Below are 23,270 nucleotides of genomic sequence, written 5' to 3'. Positions count from 1 at the left end.
GAAGTGGCATCGAATGAACGTGCACTACTGATGTTGCCATGGCCCGTATAGAGTATGCTTTCACATGGTCTTGGAGTGAAATGCCTGCTTGCTGGTAGCAAAAAGAGATACAGTCCGCCAGCCAGGAGGAGATGGTCTGATTTCCACAGGATTTCCAAGTTTGATGGTATCAAATGAAACAAACAATTGAGTGGATTTCCTGTGGGTTGACGTGTGGTCTAGATAGAAGGCTGGAGCAGGCTTGCAGTCTAAGGAATGCAGAACCTGTTCTTCAGGATTGGAATGGGGCCTGGGAAAAAAGGTAGGTAGGATGATAGATTGAGTAATGTGAAATTCCGATACTATCTTTGGTAAAAATTTAGGGTGGGTGCGGAGCACCATCCTGTCAAGCAGAATTTTAGTGTAAGGCGGTTAGGTAACTAATGCCTGTGCTTCACTAACTCTGCGAGCAGATGTGATCGCGAGAAGAAAAACTACCTTCCAGGTGAGATAACAGAGATCACAGGAGGGGAGAGGCTCAAATGGAAGTTGCATAAGCCGTCCCAATACTACGTTAAGGTCCCAAGCAGGGACCAGAGGGAGCAACGGAGGTTTAAAATGGAGCAAGCCTCTCATGAAGCGTGACACTAAAGGTTGTGTCGAAATGGAGACATTTCCTATACCCATATGATATGCAGACACTGCACTGACATGCACACTGATAGAGGAAGTTTTCAGGCCTAATTCTGACAGGTGCCAGAGATAGTCCAGGAACCTCGCTGTGGAACAAGTGAAGGGGTCTATGGACATGGAATTGCACCAAACCATAAACCTCTTCCATTTAGAGCGATACGACCTTCTCATTGAAGGCTTTCGTGAAGCCACCAGGACTCGGGATACCGACTCTGAAAGGTTAAGAGGTTGGAGTATTAACCTTTCAACATCCAGGCTGCCAGAAACAGAGCCTGGAGGTTGGGGTGGCGCATGTACCAATCGTTCTGAGTTATCAGAAGGGGATCCTTCCCCAGGGGAATGTGCCGGTGTATTGATATGTCCTGGAGGATTGGAAATCACACCTGGCATGGCCAGTGGGGAGCTATCAGAATCATTAAGCCCTTGTCCTTCTGTAGCTTCATGAGAGTCTTTGAAATGAGAGGAAGTGGAGGGTATGCATAAAGGAGACCGCTGGCCCAGGAGAGGGCGAGGCATCTTTTGGTTGCGAGTGATGACTGCGAATGAGAGAGCAGAAGTGTCTACTTTGTGGTTGTGGACCGACGCAAAGAGATCTATACGAGGGTAGCCCCAACGCTGGAATATCGAGTCCACTACCGTGGGGCTGAGAGACCACTCATGCGGTTGGAAAGTGCGACTCAGCTTGCCCGCCAATAGATTGTCCACTCCCGGCAAGTAGGTTGCTTTGAGGCACATCGAGTGGGAAAGGGCCCTTGCCCATATCTGTGCAGCTTCCTGACACAGGAGGTAGGAGCCTGTTCCCCCTTGTTTGTTGATGTACCACATCACAACCTGATTGTTGGTTTGAATCAGGATGGCTTTGTCTGATAGGCAGTCCTGAAAGGCCTTGAGGACATATCTGATCGCCCATAGCTCCAAGAAATTTATTTGGTATTCGGCCAGGTTCCTGAGTCTGCAAGTCACCTACATGTGCACCCGACCCTAGGTTGGATGCATCTGTTGTTAAGACAATTTGAGGTTCTGGAGCCTGAAATGGAAGGCCTTGAATGAGATTGGAGTGGTGCATCTACCAGGCTAAAGACAGATGGAGCTGTTTGGCAATCTGGACAATGCTGGACATTGGCTGACAAACTTGAATCCACTGGGATTTTAGGGTCCACTGCATGACCCTCATGGCAAGGCGAGCCATTGGAGTGACATGCACCGCAGATGCCATGTGATCCAGCAGTATGAGGAAATGACGAGTAGTTGAAGATGTCGAGTTTGCATGAGATGTGCCAGATAGGTTCTGGCGAAAGCTCGATTCTGGAGGAGGAAGGCTTTTGCCTGTAGTGTGTTTAGGTCGGCCCCCATAAAGGAAAGGGTTTGAGATGGAACTATCTTGGATTTGGGATAGTTGATTAGAAACCCTAAGGAAATCAGGGTGAGTCACAGGGAGTCGCAGGGAGGCTAATGCATCCTACTGAGTCGGAGCCTTTATCAACCAATCGTCGAGATAAGGGTAGACATGCACTCCCTGATTCCTGAGAAAGGCTGCGACCACCACCAGACACTTGGTGAATACTCGTGGAGTGGACGCTAGGCCAAATGGTAGTACATGGTACTGGAAGTGAAGAGGGCCGACCAGGAATTGCAGGAATTTGCGATGAGAAGGTGTTATGGAGATGTGTGTGTAAGCGTCTTGGAGATCTAGAGAGCATAGCCAATCTCCTCTTTGGAGAAGAGGAAGTAGAGAGCCCAAGGTTACCATTTTGAATTTTTCTTTCTGTAAAAATTTGTTTAGGGTGCAAAGATCCAGTATCGGACGTACACCACCTGACTTTTTTGGTATCAGAAAATACCGGGAGTAGAACCCTTGCCCCTGTTGGGAGAGGGGCACTGGTTCTATTGCTAGGATTTTGAGGAGGATTGAGACCTTCAGTTCGAGCAAGAGAGAGTGGTTGGAAGTCCCCCACATCAGCTGAGATGGGAGCCCAGTGGAACAGTCAGGAAATTTAGATGGTAATCCTGAGTGACTACCACAAGCACCCACTGGTCTGTGGTGACTGTATGCCAAATGTTGTTGAAGTGGCAGTGCCAACCACCGACCGGTATGGATGGAAGAGGAATTTGGCTTACACTCTCTAGGAAGGAGTCAAAACCCCGACGCTGGCCAAGGCTGAGAGGCTGGCTGAGACTTTTGAGGTCGAGACTGTCTGGACTCACCTTTTTGGTAAGGTCTGGAAGGACAACCTCTAGAAGCTGGAGGATAGAATTTTCTTGGCTTGTAGGCCAGCTTCTTAGAGTCACGCCTGAAAGTTCTCTTTGGGGCGGATGGAAACTCAGATGGCACAGAAGAAAGCTGGTGCAGCATTTCATGATGGGCCTTCAGCTGTGCCACAGTCTCTCGGATTTTTTCACCGAAGAGATTATCGCCTACACAGGGTAGATCAGCTAACCTGTCTTGCACTTCTGGTCTTAAGTCTGAGGATTTGAGTCAGGCCCATCTTCTTGCACTAATACCCGCTGCAGACACTCTAGAGGCAGTCTCAAAAATATCATATGCAGCGTGTACCTCGTGTTTTCCAGCATCAGGACCTTTTTGAGCCAGGGCATAAAGTTGACTTTGGGGTTGCTCTGGTAAAGATTCAGAAAAATCCTGGATCTTCTTAAAAAGGTCTCTGTTATACAGTGTAAGAGGCAATGCGAGATATGAGCATTGAGCCATGAAAGACACGTCTACCAAAAGCATCCAGGGATTTTTGTTTCTTCCCTGGAGGTATGGAGGAATGAGGTTTTGAATGTCGTGCCTTTTTCTGGGCCGATTCAACAACCACAGAGTGATGATCCAGCTGTGACTTTTGAAATCCTGGAGCTGACTGTACGAGGTAAGTTGCATCTGTCTTATGGTTGATAAGTGGAACTGAACCTGGATGCTCCCAGTTTCTCTTGAGGAGGTCAATCAGGATTTCATGAATATCTTTAGACATTATCTCCTTAGGAGCATCAAGAAACTGGAGTATTTCCAGCATCATGTGCTTAGAGTCCTCTTCTGTCTGAAGTTGAAATAGAATGGTTTCAGACATTTCCTTGATGAAATTAATGAAAGAGAGATTTTCTGGTGGAGAACATCATCTTTCATCTGGAGGAGAGAGCTCTGAAGGCAGATCATCGGTATCCTGGGAAGTATCATCAGTCCAAGGATCATAAGGCTGGTCACCAGCTCCCATAGGATCTCCAGAAGGGAGGAATGGTGTTAATTCCCAAGGACCAAGCCTAGGCATCGATGGCATTGGAAGTGGAACTGACGGCATGGATGGGGGCATGGATGGCATGGATGGAGGCACTGATGGCATCAATGGAGGCACCGAAGGAACCGGTGACATCGATGGACGAATCGGTGGTAAAATCCCAGACGGTGGAATGGGTATTGGTGTTTCCTCTTAATCCGATGATAATAGAATCGGTGTAGAAGGTACTCGATCCATCGGTGCTCTCGTTTCCTTCGGAGGCAGGGCACCAATCAATGCATCCAATCTACCCAGTAGCGGTGCGAGGGTTTGGGAATTGGATCGGTGACCAGCTCGGGGACCGGTACCAGCATTCATGGAGGTTGGAAGCCCTGAAGTGCTTTTACGATGGCCTCTTGGATCATCCAATTCAATTCCTCTCGGAATTGGGGCGAGTAACCCCCGCTCCGTAGAAGGAGGCAGCACTGGCATAGCCGGAGGGTCCACCGGTGAAGGTGGAATCGCGGATCCCTGCACCACTGAAGGTGGGGAATGCCTAGGTGATCCAGTCACAGAAGAGGATGGGACCTTTTCTGGACGGGGCTTCTTTGTCGGTGGCTCTGTCGATGTGATGGCGAGGGCTTGCCTGCATCAGTGGACTAAGCCTTACGATGACGGTGTCGACATTTTTCACGATGATCTCCTCGGTCCTTTTCTTGAGGAGGCAAGGAGGTGATCGACACCCTTGGAATCGTCGACACTGGTCGGGCAACAGCGGTGTCCAAGTGCTGACGAGAGGTCGATGGAACTGGTTCAGATGAGGTCGAAGCTACCGATGGAGTTGTGTTTTTTGACTGAAAGAGAAAGTCCATTTTCTCTAAACGAGCCTTGCAGCCCTTCGGTGTCATTTATGCACATTTGGCGCAAGTTTGGACATCATTGTCAGACCCCAAACATAAAACACCGACCCTATGAGGGTCAGTCAGGGACATGGTCCGAGAACAGTCGGAGTACCGACGAAAACCCGACACCATGACTTTGACAAAAATTTTAGCCACGGTTCGGTCGATGGCCGGTAGGCCCCAAAGGAATAACTCGACGGGAATCGACCGCAACTAGGGTAAAGCCTTACCTTTTGACCGCGGAGTATAGATATTGATAGGGGGACCCCTATGAGGTACCATTTTTTGAAAAATTTGAGAGAAGTTCCAAGAGGAAATTCCTGTCAGGAATCTGAAGAGAGCTCCTTAAGCCGCGTGGCTACTGCTGCGCAGAAAAAAGAAGACTGAAGGGGGACCCCTGCTGGATGCAGGGTTAGTGCTATGCTGGGCATGCCCAGTAGGTGCCAGTCAAAGTTCTAGAAAGTTTGACAAAAGTGTTCCATGATTGGGCTCTATCCTGATGATGTCACCCATATCTGAGGTCTACCATCCTGCTTGTCCTGTGAGAACTGTGTACTTCACTGCTCCCCCCCCCCCCCCCCCAACCTTTTTCTCTTAGCATTCTTTATTCATTTTTACTATCCATATGAGTATGTTGGTTGCTCTGGCTAACAGGTTATACCCAGTGTTATTTTAGCATTGTTTGATTTAAAATAAGAAAACTGCACATTTATATTATACTTTACTACTGCACTTTTCCCATTTAATGTTCTGGTTGGATTTACTGTCTATTAGTAAATAGGTAAATTATCGTTTTATTCTTGTGTGATGATTTTGCCTGGTCTGTGGTACCACAAGTGAGAGATTGTTTGGGAAAGGCACATCATTTTGTTATTGGGGTGACCGGAACCCCCCCCCCCCCCACTCCGGCTATGAACCCGAAGATAAAATATATTAGTAAATATAATTTCTCATGTGGAACCAAACATGGGGGTAATTAATTCATAGTCCAGATGAAGGTAGAGCCACATAATGATGTTCACATGTCTGGTTGGCAAAGCAAATGAAAAAGAAATGAAGAAGCTCGCAAACAGATGGTTGCTTGGGAAATCCTACACACTCTCAGAAAGATTTTCTGGTTCTTTCTAAGTCCTATGAGAGCAGTTTTGTATTGGAGCAGTTAGATTGTTGAGAATATGCATGAAGCAATCATGAATTTTTTGAAGCACATCTGCTTCTAGAAATGTGAGGGAATGGCATATAATGAACTATGATACAGAACAAGATCTAAGATTAACAGAATGGATATTTTTCTTTCATTCAAATGCTTCTTCGCTATATTCTCACAAAATAATGATCAGGAGTCATTATGGTTTCTTCTTTCCTTCTGTTTTTACTTTTTCTTTCTGTAATATATTCCCAATCACTTACTTACCTCCATTCCCATATTAATAAGTCCCATTTCCTTTTCAAAATCTCGCTTCTCCGTCTTATTTTATAGAACAAATTCTGTCCGATGTCCAGGATGCTTCTTCTTTTTCTTCCTTCAGGTTTCAACTGCCACCTGGCTTAACCCAACTTGTCACTACTCTGACTTTGTCTTTCATCAACTCTTTTATTTAGTACTGTATTAATATATTTTGAAAGCAGTATTATAAGATACCCTGGTCAGAATACCATAAACATTTAAAATAGTAATAATGATGATAATAAACAAATACAATGATAAAAAGTTTTTGATTTAAAAAAGATACTCTAATTAGGGTATTTGCCTGAAGCAGCTAATTTTCATGCAATATATTACCATGGTAGCTACTAATTAATGTTAACTTTTTTCTACTATACCCAAATGTGATATAATATAAATCTTTACATTTTATGCTTGTCAATCCTTGCAACCTACTTGATGTCACATTTCTTGAATTTTTTGTTTTCATATCCACAATTGCCAAACCTGTCACCTATGGTATTCAGATGACTGAAACATGCCAGTGATGCACTTCTTGCTTCTGTAAGATAGAAAAAAGGTACAATAACAAACAAGAGAGAATTAAACACATTTTCTTACACAAACTCCTGTTTCTTAAATTCGGCAAGATTAAGTTATCTGTTAATAAACAATAAAAGAAACTCCCACAAAAACAAAACAAAACATTCCTTACAGCTAGATAGGGAAAGGGACAGAAAGTTATTGCTTTTATGAAGATGACTGGGGCAGAGCATAGACACTGACAGTAGAACCAGATAGGAATGAGTGAGGACAGAGATTGTACAAAAGAAAGAAAAAGAAGGATATATTAAAAAGGTAAACTAGTCAACATATACAAGTTCCTAATATTCTATTATACATAAGGATGTAGGATCAAAAGAGCACAGTTGTATTCATGAACCATCAACTTAAAAAAATGTGCCACCCAAATTGATCATGTACAAACTCATAGAACCACCAGTGCTTCAAAATTACTTCATAAATTATTATTATTATTATTTAGCATTTTTTATATACCGAGGTTCTGGTAACAATGTTACTAATCACTTCGGTTTACATATAACATGGAAATGACTTAACAAGTGAGTCTTACAGAGAACAAGGAAAATGAGGAACTTGGAGAAAATTCAAATAAATAACAAATTATAAAAAAACATCAGTTTAAATAACAGCAATCTTATATACTAGCGATTAGAATGAATCAATCATGTATCAAGTAGTTGAAAATTGGCAAGAGGGATTTGCAATTAATTCTAGTATTATTAAGCGAAGTGGGATAAAATGAAATTGTCCAGGAAAGGATGGTGTTGTAAAGTCCAACTCAGGCGTAGGCTTGTGTGAAAAGCCAGGTTTTAAGACTTTTCTTAAATGTGAGGGGGCATTGTTCGAGTCTAAGATCTGAAGGGAGAGAGTTCCATTGGTTAGGACCTGCTGTGGAGAAGGCTCTTTTGTTTGCAGATATTTTGAGTGGAGGGGTTTTTAGAGAGCCTTTTTGCGCTGATCTCAACGGACGGGAGGATGAATGTAGCTGCAATGGGATCCTGAGGTCGAGGTATGAGGTTTTGTAAATCGATTTATGGATGGTTGAGAGGGCTTTGTAGAGGATTCTATATTTTATAGGGAGCCAATGAGAATTCTTTAAAATTGGAGTTATGTGGTCTCTTTTTTTTGCTTTAGTTAGAATCCTGGAAGTGGCATTTTGGAGCATTTGTAGAGGTTTTAGGGAGATAGCTGGGAGCCCAAGTAAAAGAGAATTGCAGTAATCAATTTTAGAAAATATGATTGCTTGCGAAACTGATCTGAAATCGTGGGGGTGAAGTAAGGGTCTGAGTCTTTTTAGAACTTGGAGTTTGAAGAAGCATTCTTTTACGGTGTTACTGATAAAGTTTTTGAAATTCAGATGGTTATCCATGGTGACTCCTAGGTTTCTGACCCGGGGAGAAAGAGGAGGTGGTTCTAGAGCAGTGGTTCTCAACCTTTCTAATGCCGTGACCCCGCAATACAGTTCCTCATGTTGCGGTGACCCCTCGCCCCGCCCTCGCCCCGTGAGGGTGGGGTGAGGGCGGGGCTTTGGTCATATGGGGTTATGGATGGGGTTGGATTTTAGTGCACACTTATCATTTAATTATGACATTTATAATGTGAATGTAACTCAACTCACCATAGGTTCTCACATGCATGGCATACTGACCCATGATCGTCACGGGGCTAGATGTAAAAGTACGGTTTGTATCCACAGGAACCCCCCTGACCCACAATAATGGATGTAAAGCAGAATTATGACATTCCCCATACAACTCACCCTACAAAAAAGATATTCTGGTTCTAGTGACATCTCAGTAACAGCAACTCAAACTCCTTCTATTTCCAGGCTCAATAGCCCTACTTATGAAAAGACAGCAGTTTACCACCAATGCATGTCCTCTGAGAAAACACAACAAATAAGACCGATACAAGCGCTTACATGCTAGCAAAATATCTCATCTCGGTAACAGACACAGAACCGACCTAACATACTCCCAGGATCTGTAGTAATGCACATAAACTAATCCGCACACAGTTACACCTGTATTATGGAATACACTCAAACAGGAGCAACCCTATCTATGAAAAGGCAACACTACAAATATTAAATCAGGTCCTAAAAACCAATACACCTCTTATTAGGAAAACAGAACTAGCAAGCAGCTATAGATCCCCACACAGAAATAATTGTAAAACTATACTAATAAGCAGAATAAATGTTTCAAAACAGCTATGAACATCCAACAATTAAAAACTCATAAAAACTATTAAACATTCTCCAAAAACCAATAAAATATTTCAAAAAAGCAGACATCACACAATTAAAATGGCAGTCAAGAAAAATAAACTTAAAAAGCCACCTTTACTTACCCCCTCCAGCAGCTCTCCTACTCCCCTTCCCTGCAGGCCGTGGCACTCACCAGAAGCAGCAGTAGAAGCTAAGCTCTATACTTATGGTCCTCTTCCTTAGTGCCCATGTCTCTCACACACACACACCATACCAGTCATGCCCCCATGACCAGTTTCTGTCTCTCACACACCAATCATCTCCCAAACAGTCTTTGGCACACACACACCAGTCACCTTCCTGAACAGTTTCTCTCATGCCATACACACACACACACACAGGCTTCCCACTCCCGTGTTCTACTTACATATACGGGCTTCTCACTCTCATAATCACTTTCTCACACACACACACACCAGTCACCTTCCTGAACAGTTTCTCTCATGCCATACACACACACACACACACACACACAGGCTTCCCACTCCCGTGTTCTACTTACATATATGGGCTTCTCACTCTCATAATCACTTTCTCTGTCTCTCTCTCTCTCACACACACCCCCACACACACACCCCCACACACACTCACTCACTCACCAGTCTCTCACTCCCATGCTTGTTCTCTCCACATGCACAGGCTTCTCATTCCCATAATCACTTTCTCTCTGTTACACACACACCAGTCTCTCATTTCCATGCTCACTCTCCACGTGCACAGGCTTCTCATTCCCTGAATCACATTGTCTCATATTCACACACACACACCAGTCTTTTTCTCTCACACACACCATCACCTTACCAAGCAGTCTCTCTCTCTCATGCATGCAAGCTCACCCAGGTTTCTCACTCCCGTGCTTTCTTTCACCCCCCCCCCCCACACACACACACACAAACACCAGGCTTCTTATGCCCATGCTTTCTCACATACCCAGATTTCTCACTTCAATGCTTTTTCTCTTTCTCACACACACACATCAGTCCACCTCCCTGACTAATGTCTCACACTCTCACATACACATCAGTCATCTCCCTGAGCAATCACTTTCATTGTCTCTCACATACACACACACATCAGCTCTCTGACCAGTCAATCACACACAGGCTGGCTGGCTGCTTCTCTCTCTTTCTCTCACTCACTTCCTCTTCTCCCCCGAGCACAAATGGGAGCTGCAGCAGCCTCCGCTGGCCAAGAAAGAAGAATCCCATCGGCCGCGGGAGGCTCATGCTGCTGTCTCCTTTCTCCATTACCGGCTGCTTCAATTGCTCGGGGACCGATGCTGCAGCCGCTGCTGCTACTTTTTCGCGCGGCGCGGCTCTCTCTCCTTCCTGCGCACCGCGATTCACTTCCTGTTCCGGGTCACGGGAGGGGGGGGGCAGGCGCAGGAAGAAGAAAAGGCCCAGCCGCGGGTGCAGAGCTTCCTCTAGCGCCGCTGCCGTTCCCGCTGGGCTTGAACGTGCTGACAGCCCGGCGGCAACGGCAGCGGGAGAGACTGGGAACGCGCGACACACCTGCTGGTGCTTGGCGGCGCCGCGGACTGGCAAAAAACTCCCACGGCCCGGTCCCGGTCCGCGGACCGGTGGTTGGGGACCCCTGCTTTAGGCGACCCCTGTGTTTTGGGCGTTCGACCCAACCGGAACTTTTGGCCAGCTTGGGGGGGCCTCCTGACCCCCCCAAGCTGGCCAAAAGTTCCAGTTGGGTCCAACGGGGGTCCCGGAGCGGAGGCACGGTGAATCACGTGACGTCCGCATCACTCCGACGTGACGCCGATGTCACGTGCTCCTCGCAAAGGAATACAGGAATGGCTTCCTGACTCCCCGCTGGACCACCAGGGAGTTTTGGTAAGTCTTGGGGGGGTCAGGAGGGTGGGGGGTTTAAGTGTTTATTTAGGTTCGACGTATTCAACATAGCTATGTTGAATAAGTTGGAAATCACGATCGTTGTGCCTCATCACTTTTTTAAGTTAAAAAAAAAATAATAAGTTGCGTTTTACATATGCGTTCAAAACGAATGCACACCCCTAGTAATTGCCATCTTGGGTAATTAGGAGGTATTCAGTTTTGTTGGCATTGAGAATTAGGCAGAGTTCAGCAAGGAGATTTGATATGGAGAGGAAGCATGAATTCCAAAAATGAAGGGTTTCTTGCAAAGATTTGGAAATTGGAATGAGAATTTGGATATCGTCTGCATATAGGTAGTGGGTTAGATTTAGCTTAGAGAGTAGATTACAGAGAGGGAGCAAGTAGATGTTGAATAAGGTCGGTGATAAGGAGGATCCTTGAGGGACGCCTAGACTTGTACTGATCGGTTGAGATTCATTGTTGTTGATCTTAACTTTATAGAACCTGTCTTGTAGGAAGGATTTAAACCAGTTGAATGTGGTATCATGGTAATAAAAGTATCAATATGTGTAAAAACAAATAGTTGTACCAAGTATGGCTTTTCATTTTTTTTTTGTATGTTAGGTTTGGTGAGATGAGTTTTCAAAGATATCAATTTATGTATGTTTTCAGATAGGACTTATCTGGCTAACATACACAGGATATTCAGCAGCACATCTATGCTGCTGACTATACCCATATTTTCCACTACTTAGCTGAATAAGTTATATCCAGTTAAGTTTAGACCTGCTTTTGAGCAGGTCTAACTTATCCGGTTAACTTAACTGAATAAGTCTGAATATTGCACTTATCCGGCTAAATTAGCCAAATTAGTAGCATGGCTCTGATCCATCCATTACCCCCCACCCATCCCTTCAAGTTATTCAGTTAACTACTTAGCCATATAAGTAACTTATCCAGCTAAGTAGTGAACACTGAACATAGCTAAGTAGAATTTGAATATTGGCCTCCATGTTTTTATAGGTCATTTGACTGATTGTGTCTACAGCTTTGATAGGACCCTGAGCTGATAACTTTCCTGAGACGTCCCGCACTGATCCAACTTCCCAGGATTCAGGGATTAAGATTAAGTTCCCTATGCAAAAGGATAGCACAGCAAAATTATAATTGCTATTTCAGAGGACAGTTTTCAAAGGTGTTTCTGCAGATGAAATATTGTTTTACACACAAAAATAGTCTCTATGACAATTGCCTACAATCTCTCTGCACATAAAAATGGATGTGGAGTGTCAGTTTATGCATAATTTTATGCACAGAGAAAAAATATTGAAAATCAACAAAGCCTGCAAATACAATAAAAAGTACCCACAGACTTTACACTTCTGCACACAATTTGAAAGTTGCCCTCTCAAGCACTACTTCTCATTCCCATTCTTCTGCCAGCTGCAGTGATAGAAAAAGGAAGCTACAAGCAGAGCTTGGAGAAGGTGGGGGAGAGGTATGCAGGGAGGGGCAATAAACCTCCTCCTAAATATAAGGTGCAGTCCAAATCCTGATTGCAGAGGCAACAGCATCATTGGTAACTCGTTGTTAAAGTGCATGGTCTAGAGACTAGACCATAAGAACATAAGAAAATGCCATACTGGGTCAGACCAAGGGTCCATCAAGTCCAGCATCCTGTTTCCAACAGTGGCCAATCCAGGCCCTAAGAACCTGGCAAGTACCCAAAAACTAAGTCTATTCCATGTTACCATTGCTAATGGCAGTGGCTATTCTCTAAGTGAACTTAATAGCAGGTAATGGACTTCTCCTCCAAGAACTTATCCAATCCTTTTTTAAACACAGCTATACTAACTGCACTAACCACATCCTCTGGCAAAAAAATCCAGAGTTTAATTGTGCGTTGAGTAAAAAAGAACTTTCTCCGATTAGTTTTAAATGTGCACCATGCTAACTTCATGGAGTGCCCCCTAGTCTTCCTACTATCCGAAAGAGTAAATAACCGATTCACATCTACCCGTTCTAGACCTCTCATGATTTTAAACATCTCTATCATATCCCCCCTCAGCCATCTCTTCTCCAAGCTGAAAAGTCCTAACCTCTTTAGTCTTTCCTCATAGTCGAGCTGTTCCATTCCCCTTATCATTTTGGTAGCCCTTCTCTGTACCTTCTCCATCGCAATTATATCTTTTTTGAGATGCGGCGACCAGAATTGTACACAGTATTCAAGGTGCGGTCTCACCATGGAGCGATACAGAGGCATTATGACATTTTCCGTTTTATTCACCATTCCCTTTCTAATAATTCCCAACATTCTGTTTGCTTTTTTGACTGCTGTAGCACACTGAACCGACGATTTCAATGTGTTATCCCCTATGACACCTAGATCTCTTTCTTGGGTTGTAGCACCTAATATGGAACCCAACATTGTGTAATTATAGCATGGGTTATTTTTCCCTATATGCATCACCTTGCACTTATCCACATTAAATTTCATCTGCCATTTGGATGCCCAATTTTCCAGTCTCACAAGGTCTTCCTGCAATTTATCACAATCTGCTTGTGATTTAACTACTCTGAATAATTTTGTGTAATCTGCAAATTTGATTATCTCACTCATCGTATTTCTTTCCAGATCATTTATAAATATATTGAAAAGTAAGGGTCCCAATACAGATCCCTGAGGCACTCCACTGTCCACTCCCTTCCACTGAGAAAATTGTCCATTTAATCCTACTCTCTGTTTCCTGTCTTTTAGCCAGTTTGCAATCCACGAAAGACATTGCCACCTATCCCATGACTTTTTACTTTTCCCAGAAGCCTCTCATGAAGAACTTTGTCAAACGCCTTCTGAAAATCCAAGTATACTATATCTACTGGTTCACCTTTATCCACATGTTTATTAACTCCTTCAAAAAAGTGAAGCAGATTTGTGAGGCAAGACTTGCCTTGGGTAAAGCCATGCTGACTTTGTTCCATTAAACCATGTCTTTCTATATGTTCTGTGATTTTGATGTTTGGAACACTTTCCACTATTTTTCCTGGCACTGAAGTCAGGCTAACCGGTCTGTAGTTACCCGGATCACCCCTGGAGCCCTTTTTAAATATTGGGGTTACATTTGCTATTCTCCAATCTTCAGGTACAATGGATGATTTTAATGATAGGTTACAAATTTTTACTAATAGGTCTGAAATTTCATTTTTTAGTTCCTTCAGAACTCTGGGGTATATACCATCTGGTCCAGGTGATTTATTACCCTTCAGTTTGTCAATCAGGCCTACCACATCTTCTAGGTTCACCGTGATTTGATTCAGTCCATCTGAATCATTACCCATGAAAACCTTCTCCATTACGGGTACCTCCCCAACATCCTCTTCAGTAAACACCGAAGCAAAGGAATCATTTAATCTTTCCGCGATGGCCTTATCTTCTCTAAGTGCCCCTTTAACCCCTCGATCATCTAACTGTCCAACTGACTCCCTCACAGGCTTTCTGCTTCGGATATATTTTAAAAAGTTTTTACTGTGAGTTTTTGCCTCTACAGCCAACTTCTTTTCAAATTCTCTCTTAGCCTGTCTTATCAATTTCTTACATTTAACTTGCCAACGTTTATGCTTTACATATGGATACCCATACCTAATCCATATCGTTCCAATTAAGTTATCCATGCTTGCTTACTCTATCTCTTGTACTTCGCTATTTACCTTGTTCTTTATTATCCAATTATTATCCAATTATTATCCAATTTCTCCCAGTTAAACCCCCTTGTTCAATGTAATTTCCTTTCTCAGTTAATTGTGAACCGACATGATGTGTCCTACGAATGCCGGTATATAAAATGTTAAATAAATAAATAAATCCTATTTTCTTCTGTTGGACCCTTCTTCCAATTTTTGAATGAAGATCTTTTGGCTAAAATAGCTTCTTTCATCTCCCCTTTTAACCATGCCGGTAATTGTTTTGCCTTCTTTCCACCTTTCTTAATGTGTGGAATACATCTGCACTGTGCTTCTAGAATGGTATTTTTTTAACAATGACCAAGCCTCTTGGACATTTTTTACTTTTGTAGCTGCTCCTTTCAGCTTTTGTCTAACAATTTTTATCATTTTATCAAAGTTTCCCTTTTGAAAGTTTAGCACGAGAGCCTTGGATTTGCACACTGTTCCTCTTCCAATCATTAAATCAAATTTGATCATATTATGATCACTATTGCCAAGCGGCCCCACCACCGTTATCTCTCTCACCAAGTCCTGTGCTCCACTGAGAATTAGATCTAAAATTGCTCCCTCTCTCATCGGTTCCTGAACAGATTGCTCCATAAAGCTATCATTTATTCCATCCAGGAACATTATCTCTCTAGCGTGTCCCGATGATACATTTACCCAGTCAATTTTGGGGTAATTGAAGTCTCCCATTATTACTGCACTACCAATTTGGTTAGCTTCCCTAATTTCTCTTAGCATTTCACTGTCCGTCTCATTATCTTGACCAGGTGGATGGTAGTATAACCCTATCACTATAGTCTTTCCCGACACACAAGGGATTTCTACCCATAAAGATTCAATTTTGTATTTAGTCTCATGCATGTTTATCCTGTTGGACTCTATGCCATCCCGGACATAAAGCGCCACACCTCCTCCCAGGTGCTCCTCTCTGTCATTGCGATATAATTTGTACCCCGATATAGCACTGTCCCATTGGTTATCCTCTTTCCACCATGTCTCTGAGATGCCAATTAAGTCTATGTCATCATTCACTGCTATACATTCTAATTCTCCCATCTTACTTCTTAGACTTCTGGCATTAGCATACAAACATTTCAAAGTTTGTTTTTTGTTTGTATTTTCATTCTGCTTTTTAATTGATAGGGATAAGTTAGAATTTTTTAGCTCAGGTGAGTTTTTAGTTACAGGCACTTGGACTATTTTTCTAATTATTGGAACCTCACTGTCAGGATGCCCTAATTCTAATGCATCATTAGTATCCTTTGAAGATACCTCTCTCCGAACCATGCGCTGCTGAGCGACTGTCAGCTTTCCCCTTTGTTCTAGTTTAAAAGCTGCTCTATCTCCTTTTTAAAGGTTAGCGCCAGCAGTCTGGTTCCACCCTGGTTAAGGTGGAGCCCATACCTTCGGAAGAGACTTTCTCTTCCTCAAAAGGTTCCCCAGTTCCTAAGAAAACTGAATCCCTCTTCCTTGCACCATCGTCTCATCCACACATTGAGACTCCGGAGCTCTGCCTGCCTCTGGTGACCTGCACGTGGAACAGGGAGCATTTCAGAGAATGCTACCCTGGAGGTTCTGGATTTAAGCTTTCTACCTAAGAGCCTAAATTTGGCTTCCAGAACCTCCCTCCCACATTTTCCTATGTCATTGGTGCCCACATGTACCACGACAGCCGGCTCCTCCCCAGCACTGTCTAAAATCCTATCTAGGTGACTCTTGAGGTCCGCCTCCTTCGCACCAGGTAGGCATGTTACCAGGCGATCCTCACGCCCACCAGCCATCCAGCTATCTACATTCCTAATAATCGAATCACCAACTATGATGGCCGACCTAACCCTTCCCTCCTGGGCAGTAGGCCTTGGGGAGATATCCTCAGTGCGAAAGGTCAAAGCATCACCTGGAGAGCAGGTCCTTGCTACAGGATCCTGTCCTGCTGCACCTGGTTGGTGCTCTCCCATCATGAGACCTTCTTCCTCCAAGGCAGCACCAGGGCTGCCAGTCTGAAGTTGGGACTTGACTACTATGTCCCTGAAGGTCTCATCTATATACCTCTCTGTCTGCCTCAGTTCCTCCAGGTCTGCCACTCTAGCCTCCAGAGATCGGACTTGTTCTCTGAGAGCCAGGAACTCTTTGCATCGCATGCACGTGTACAACTTCTCACCGGTGTGTAAAAAATCATACATATGACACTCTATGCAAAAGACTGGGAAGCCCCCCTCTTGCTGCTGCATGTGGTATCTCCTAGTCTCCATGATGACCCTTCCCTCTTCTAGATTCAATATGTGGAGCCTGGGAGCAGAGCATGTGCTTGTTCAATCTCTAGTGTATGTTCTTTAACCTTGCTACTGACACCATCGGGCCCCAGTTCAGCCCCTGCTTTAAAAAGAAAAGATCATTGGGAGTTTGGGATGTGTTGACTGCAGAGGTAATAGGGAGGGGGAGATTTGGCAACCCTATACTCACTATCAGGTAGATTCTCACACAAAAATGGCCCTGTACACACACAAGCTATGTAAATTTTAAGAAGCTGGAAAGCATGTGCTTAACCCCTGAATTCTGCAAGGCTGACTATGGCAAAGCATGCAACTTGCTGATGAGGGAGAGAGAGAGAGACTCTTTTAAAGGGCCAATCTGACACTCTATATATATCCCACTGTAAGAAGGACACTTTCAACTCAGGGTGGTTTTTGTTTTTTTGTTGTTTTTTTTTTTTTTTGGGGGGGGGGGAGGCAGTGTTACATTAGTCTGTCTAGGGTGCAAGGGTCTAATGCCCTTGTAACACTTCCCCCCACCCAAACCCACCTAGAGCAGCAGATTGGCCTTTTATCAGAGTTCTCTCTCTGTCCCCCAGTCAGTCACTTGTGCATAAACTCTCCAGAACATATGTGTGGTAGGGATATTTTAAATGGTATGCATGTATTTGCAAGCACAATATACAATTGGGCACATGCCTGATCTTTTAAAATGTACTTGTATATCTTTGTCACAATGCTGATAACTCTCCCCTCTCCCAGGATGCTAGTGTTGGGCAGTGGGAAGAGAAAAAGGAAACATTTAGCAAACTATAGTGGTTCTCTTCTAAAGTGCCTTCTTTCTCTTTTAACACCTCCATAACCTTTTCTTTGCTGTGATTTTCTAACTTCAGCCAGGCCCGTCATTGGATTAACTGGCACGCTATGCAGGCAGATCCAGGAAGGCAGAATCCCCCTCTAAATTTCTGTCCACCTGTGGTGTGAGTGGGTCCTCTGACCTTCTGGCTGGCTCTGTGGGAAGTGGAGGGAAGAAGGCCTCTGAACCTCCAGCCATCTGCAGGAAGGGGAATATTCCAATAAGGAAGCTGACCAGGTTCTCCCTCTGATGATCTGACCATTTGCTTGCAGCTGTGGGAGATGTTAAACCTGTACTGCTGCTGGAGCAGCAGCAGCAGGAGCAGCAGCAGCATGAAGACGTGGTCCCCATACTCTAAAACGCATATTGGTGCATTCTGGACAGCTGCCTGGCTCATTCATTCTTTCTGTTGGCCCTAACTTTGTTGGAGGACTGACAGCAGATAGTTATCCTCCAAACCAGACAGCTAGGGGTTAACATTCCCTGGCTGTGTCACCTGACCCTGTTTGGGATGAGGTGGGACTGCAAATGCTTCTAAATAGAATGTAATTTAACCTGTACTAGTGAGTTTAGCCTCCATCTTCCTCCCTACCCATAATCACCTGTACAGAACCATGAAACTGTATTGTTTTCCTATCTCAGTTTCCCAACTAAAAAATCATTGCATGATGCCACATAAGAGTTCTAAGTAATTTCTGATTCACAGTAAGTGTCTCTCTGGGAGACATGGGATCCCCAATACATATACCTGATTCTGACCATGAACTATTAGATTGGGTCAGAAGGAACCAGAGAAGGAGAAACTGTCTGTAAGGTATGGACCCAGCAATGTTCATCTGCGAATGAATATAAAAATAGAACTGCCTCATTATGTAAGAGGTTTGCCAACCGTGGGTATCCAAGGAAGTGTATCAAACAGGCTTATAAAAGAGGCCTGTATGCGAATAGAGAGAATTTACTCATTAAGAATCAAAAAAATCGGGTAGATAGAATAGTGTGCTGTTTACCATATTCAACGAGATGTGCGGATATTAGAAAAATCATCATTAAGCATTGGGGACTAGTAAAGACAATTGGGAGATGCAAGGAATTACCAATGTTTGCATATGCAAGGGTCGCAATTTAAGATCCTTAGTAACCAATAAGACTTACAGGCAGTCAGTAAGGGGAGATGTGGAATATAATTTTTGTCAAGTATGCTCAGTATGTGAGAATAGGTTAGAGATTGAGAGATTTGAATATGCTGTTTTCGTGTACATCAGAAAGGGTGATATATGGAATATTGTGCCCTTGCCAGTTATTATTTATTGGCCATACGAAAAGCAAGATTAGGTTGAGGATCATTGAACATAATAGTAATCTGCGGATAAAAAAAGATGGTGCGCCCCTGGTTGATCACTGGTTTAGATCCAATCATAAGGTAGATCAGTTGAAGTTCTTTGTGATTGCGCAAGTTAAATCTACGGTACAAGGTGATATCACACATAGATTGTGGCGGTTAGAACAAAAATTTATTTTTTGGTGGAAGATGGTGCAACCGGAAGGATGGAATTGTGGAGTGGAGTAGGAAGCCTTTTACAAATAAGTTGGGTCCATGAGGAGTAGAGTTGTTTGTATGGCAGCAGTAGACCTTGCAGGGTGAATATGCGGACATTGTGAGAAGTGCATGTGTGTTTGGCTGGGTGGAGTGAATGGGATTTGGATATATATAATTTTTGGGAGGAATGACTGAGTTTAAGGTTATTGTTGGGTGGCATCAGAGTGAATGAATCATTGGTATGTGTAGTGTATGAGTCATCAGCTGTGTATGTAGGGGTTGATGGTTGTATTAGTATTGAGGGTAATTATGATGGGTGGATGGTCTGGTGTGCAATTATGAGTGGGATTGATGTATGTATATGATATGGGTTATGAATACTGGATGGTTTGGATGTATTGGTTTGGTTGTATGGGTGGGGATATTTGCGGTTTAGGATGTATTGGTCAGGTGGGTGTTGTTGATGTGTATTAGGTAATGATGATTTTCTTGCGAGATCGGGGATTAAGATGTTTTTGTACATGATCGGGTGGGGCAGTCTTGTGATTGGTTAAAGTCGCCATTTTAAGATCTGTTTTAAATGCTGTGCTTCTTGTGACGGTCAGTACTGAGATAATTTGTGCAGCTGGGTGGTTAACCGCCTTCAGAGTGAACTTGAGAATATGGCTGTGAGTTTGGATCCCTGACTGAAGGGAAATGGAGGCTCAGTTTGAGGTAAACTTTGCGAGATATTGGATACTGTCAGTGCCGATGAAGGCTTAAGATAAGGAGTAGGGTGATTTGTCAGAGGGATGGTATGTAAACTGAAGATTATTAAACTTATAGTTAGCTGAATTGAATTTTTGATGTTGTTTGTATTTTGTGCATAGTGAACAGGCACATGGAACCTGAGCTTTAATGAAGATATTTCGATGGAACGTGTGCAAAAGATTTTTGAAGAGTTATAAAGAATAAGATGGCTACTGATTAACATTTGGATGAGTAAGATATTATGGTTTTTTTGAAATTGAAAAGTGGGTGGGAGAATGGATATACTAAATTAACAAATTATATAATATATTTGTTACAGGGGATATTAGGAGAAAACTAGTGGTGGACATGGACTGAGAACGATAGGTCTTATGTAAATAACATAGCTTTATAATAATTGTAAATGGTTGGTGGTAGTGCAATAATAGTGACATGTAATTTATTTTACATTGAAGTATCATTGGCATGAGAAGCTATATCTGTTGAGAACTTGAAAGCGGGTGAAAACGTATCCCCTGAGGAAGCTATTGGCGAAACAGGGATCCTTGTAGAGAGTGTTGTACAAACAAGAAATGAGGAGGTGCTGGATGGACAAGACAGGTTTCACTACAAGGATAGGGGGAAGATCTTAGAGGGAAAAGAGAAGAATAAGTAACTATATTAGCACATAAGAGAATTTTTAGGTGTGTTTTACAATGGGGGTGGGTATATTTAGGGGTTGTGTGAATGGGGGAAGAATGTATTTGGGAATATGAATATAGGATGATTTTTTAGAATTTAATTTGTACTTAGCATGTCCACTAGGTTGTGTGTCTAAAGATTTATGAGATATATGTATGTATTTATTGATTAACATTGTAATAAAAGTAGTTGCAATATGTTTAATATATGAATATAAATACAAATATTTATGAAGTATAATATTGTGAGTAACATATGTAACAATGAGAATGCCAGTATAATATTACATGTAGGACATGAACTAGTTGAATATTTGATGTAATGTCTGTTAATTATTGCATGTAACCCCTATAGTAGATTTCTATAGTCATACAGCAAAATAGCACTTGTCCAATCCTGCCAGTTTTGTTGGATTGGGCAAGTGGTAATTAGAGGCTTGGATAGGAGCTCCCAGGCCTTGGCAATTCTTAAGGAGGGGATAGAGAATGAGTGAGTCTCAGTCCCGAGCCTGGTGCCTGTTCAACTTGGTGTATGCCCTGGCACCAGGTAGGCCTCAATGCTGGGCTGGCTCTGCACAGGGCCTGACACTGGGTAGGCCTCGGCATCGGGTCAGATTGGGGCAGGCCTGGGAGCTGGTTTGGATCTGAGCATGCCTCAGCACCAGGCCAGATTTTTGGCTTGGGGAGATCCTACCAGAATTGCTGGAGGCTCATTTTTGTTTTTGTTTTTTTTTAATGCCATGAATACAAAAGGATCAGAAAAATTTTAGGTACTTTCATAGAATGCTATTTTCAGATTGTTCTATTCATAACAAACCAAAAATGGCCATATTTGCTGCATTTTTGGCATCTGTTCCAAACAAATGCATATCCCTAGTTGCTGCCTTATGCTATAAAAAGCAGAGCTCAGGGACAGCAGAACATCTTTTCTGTTGGGGAGGGCAAACAAACCAATCTCTGTCCCTGCCTCCCAAACCCCCTAATTGCAGATGCTGTGTGGGGAAATAGTTGGTTGGGCAATGGCCCCAGTGGCCTCCCTCATTCGGCTGCCTATGACAGAGCCCCCTGTAGTAGATGTGGATTTTTAGTTAAGCTTTTAAAATGCAGGAATGTTTGTTTTAGTTCTGGTTTCTTTTTTCTCCTTTTCTTTAATTTAGGAAAGAGGAACCCTAAGACCCTATTTTTCAAGGCTTGGGTTTAGAAGAGAGAAGAAAAGGTATTCCCCTTTCCCTTTGTTAAATAGTATCAGTTCTTATTATTAAGTTCTTTTGAAGGAAATTGTGTCCATCCTTCCCTCTATTTCTTTGACATTTTTTGCCCTGGTTCTCTTTTTGTTTGCCATCTGGATTTCCCTTGACAAAGTAATTCAGCCTTACCACCTACTGAATTTCTAAGGAGTCTAAAACATCCACTAATGTCTTAAAAAGGAAGGGAGAAATATGGGAGAACAGTGACATCCATTTGGTGTATATTCCTTTGAAAAATCACATATATTCTGGAGAAGAGTTGGGAGGAATCATTAGAGATGTGCAAAGGCAAATGTTTTTTTCAGCTTATTTGCTTCATGGGTCACTTCCATTTCTTTCATTAGTTTCAAATGAAAAAAAGAAATCAGTTTGTTTCACTAATGTTTTGTTTCCCATTAAAGTAAATGGTGGAAGCAATGCAGTCTATTTTGAGATTCAAAATTGGGGTTTTCTAATCAATTTTAATTAAGCTTCTGGAGAAACAACATTAGAAGGGGGAACAGAACTCCAATCAAGATTATGTTAATGTGGCACTAAAAGTGGCATGAATAATGTCAAAGACATGCAATAGGGGAAAATGCTACTAGTAGTAGCTGGAGTTCTCTAAAGCACTGTGAGAGGAGAAAAACAGCAGCAAACTGTTAAGAACACTCCAAGGCTTCAAAAGAGGATACAGTAACAGTGCCATGAAGTAACAAAGACAGCACAAGAGGGGCAAAGGGACAATAAGAATGGCACTGTCACAGACTGGCAGGCTAGAGTCAGGGAGCACCTCCACAGAGGTAGTACAGGGCTGCAGACCTGGACTGGAGCTGGTCTTCTGCTCAACCAAACCCCTCCCTCGCAAGTTAAGCCCTTGAGTTATGGGGGTTGATAGGACTTGTCTTCTATGAACATAGAGGCAAGAACTGGGAGCTGAGTACAGGCTGGGAGTTAAGGTTAGGCATGGGCTGGAAGAAGTAGGGTGGGCTGGAAAAGGCAGAGCAGGCTGGACAAGGCGAGGTTAACTGGAGAAGGCATGGCAGGCTGGACAAGGCAAAGCATGCTGGACAAGGCAAGGCAGGCAGACACAGGCTGAGAGCTGGATACAGGTTCTAGCTGAGGGCTGGCTAAGGGTACTGGCCGGGGCTGGATACAGAGCACAAGCTGGGGCTGTATCTGAGGCAAAGGACAAGGGAAGGAGTGGGGAATAAACAAGGAGTGGACTTGACTGGGCATGACAAGGATCAGACAAGAACAGGACTGAACAAGGAAAGGACTGGACTAGACAAGGTCAGGGCTGGATTTGACAGGGAACAGGGAACAAGAAAGCCCAACA

At 43.3% G+C, this 23,270-nt stretch overlaps 1 protein-coding gene across 1 annotated transcript in view; it reads right to left on the bottom strand.

Moving 5' to 3' along the window:
• LOC115092766 (disintegrin and metalloproteinase domain-containing protein 9-like) overlaps positions 1–23,270 on the bottom strand; it is a 653,043-nt gene that overhangs the window by 212,544 nt on the left and 417,229 nt on the right. Inside the window, exon 8 of the mRNA XM_029604070.1 lies at positions 6,666–6,771. Within this exon, the coding sequence (XP_029459930.1) occupies positions 6,666–6,771 (106 nt within the window). The remainder of the gene's footprint in view (positions 1–6,665; positions 6,772–23,270) is intronic.

The sequence above is a fragment of the Rhinatrema bivittatum genome, chromosome 5 (genome assembly GCF_901001135.1).
Source record: "Rhinatrema bivittatum chromosome 5, aRhiBiv1.1, whole genome shotgun sequence".
Classification (NCBI taxonomy): domain Eukaryota; kingdom Metazoa; phylum Chordata; class Amphibia; order Gymnophiona; family Rhinatrematidae; genus Rhinatrema; species Rhinatrema bivittatum.
The sequence above is the reverse complement of the archived record's forward strand: the minus strand, read 5'-3'. Positions and strand labels throughout refer to the sequence as shown.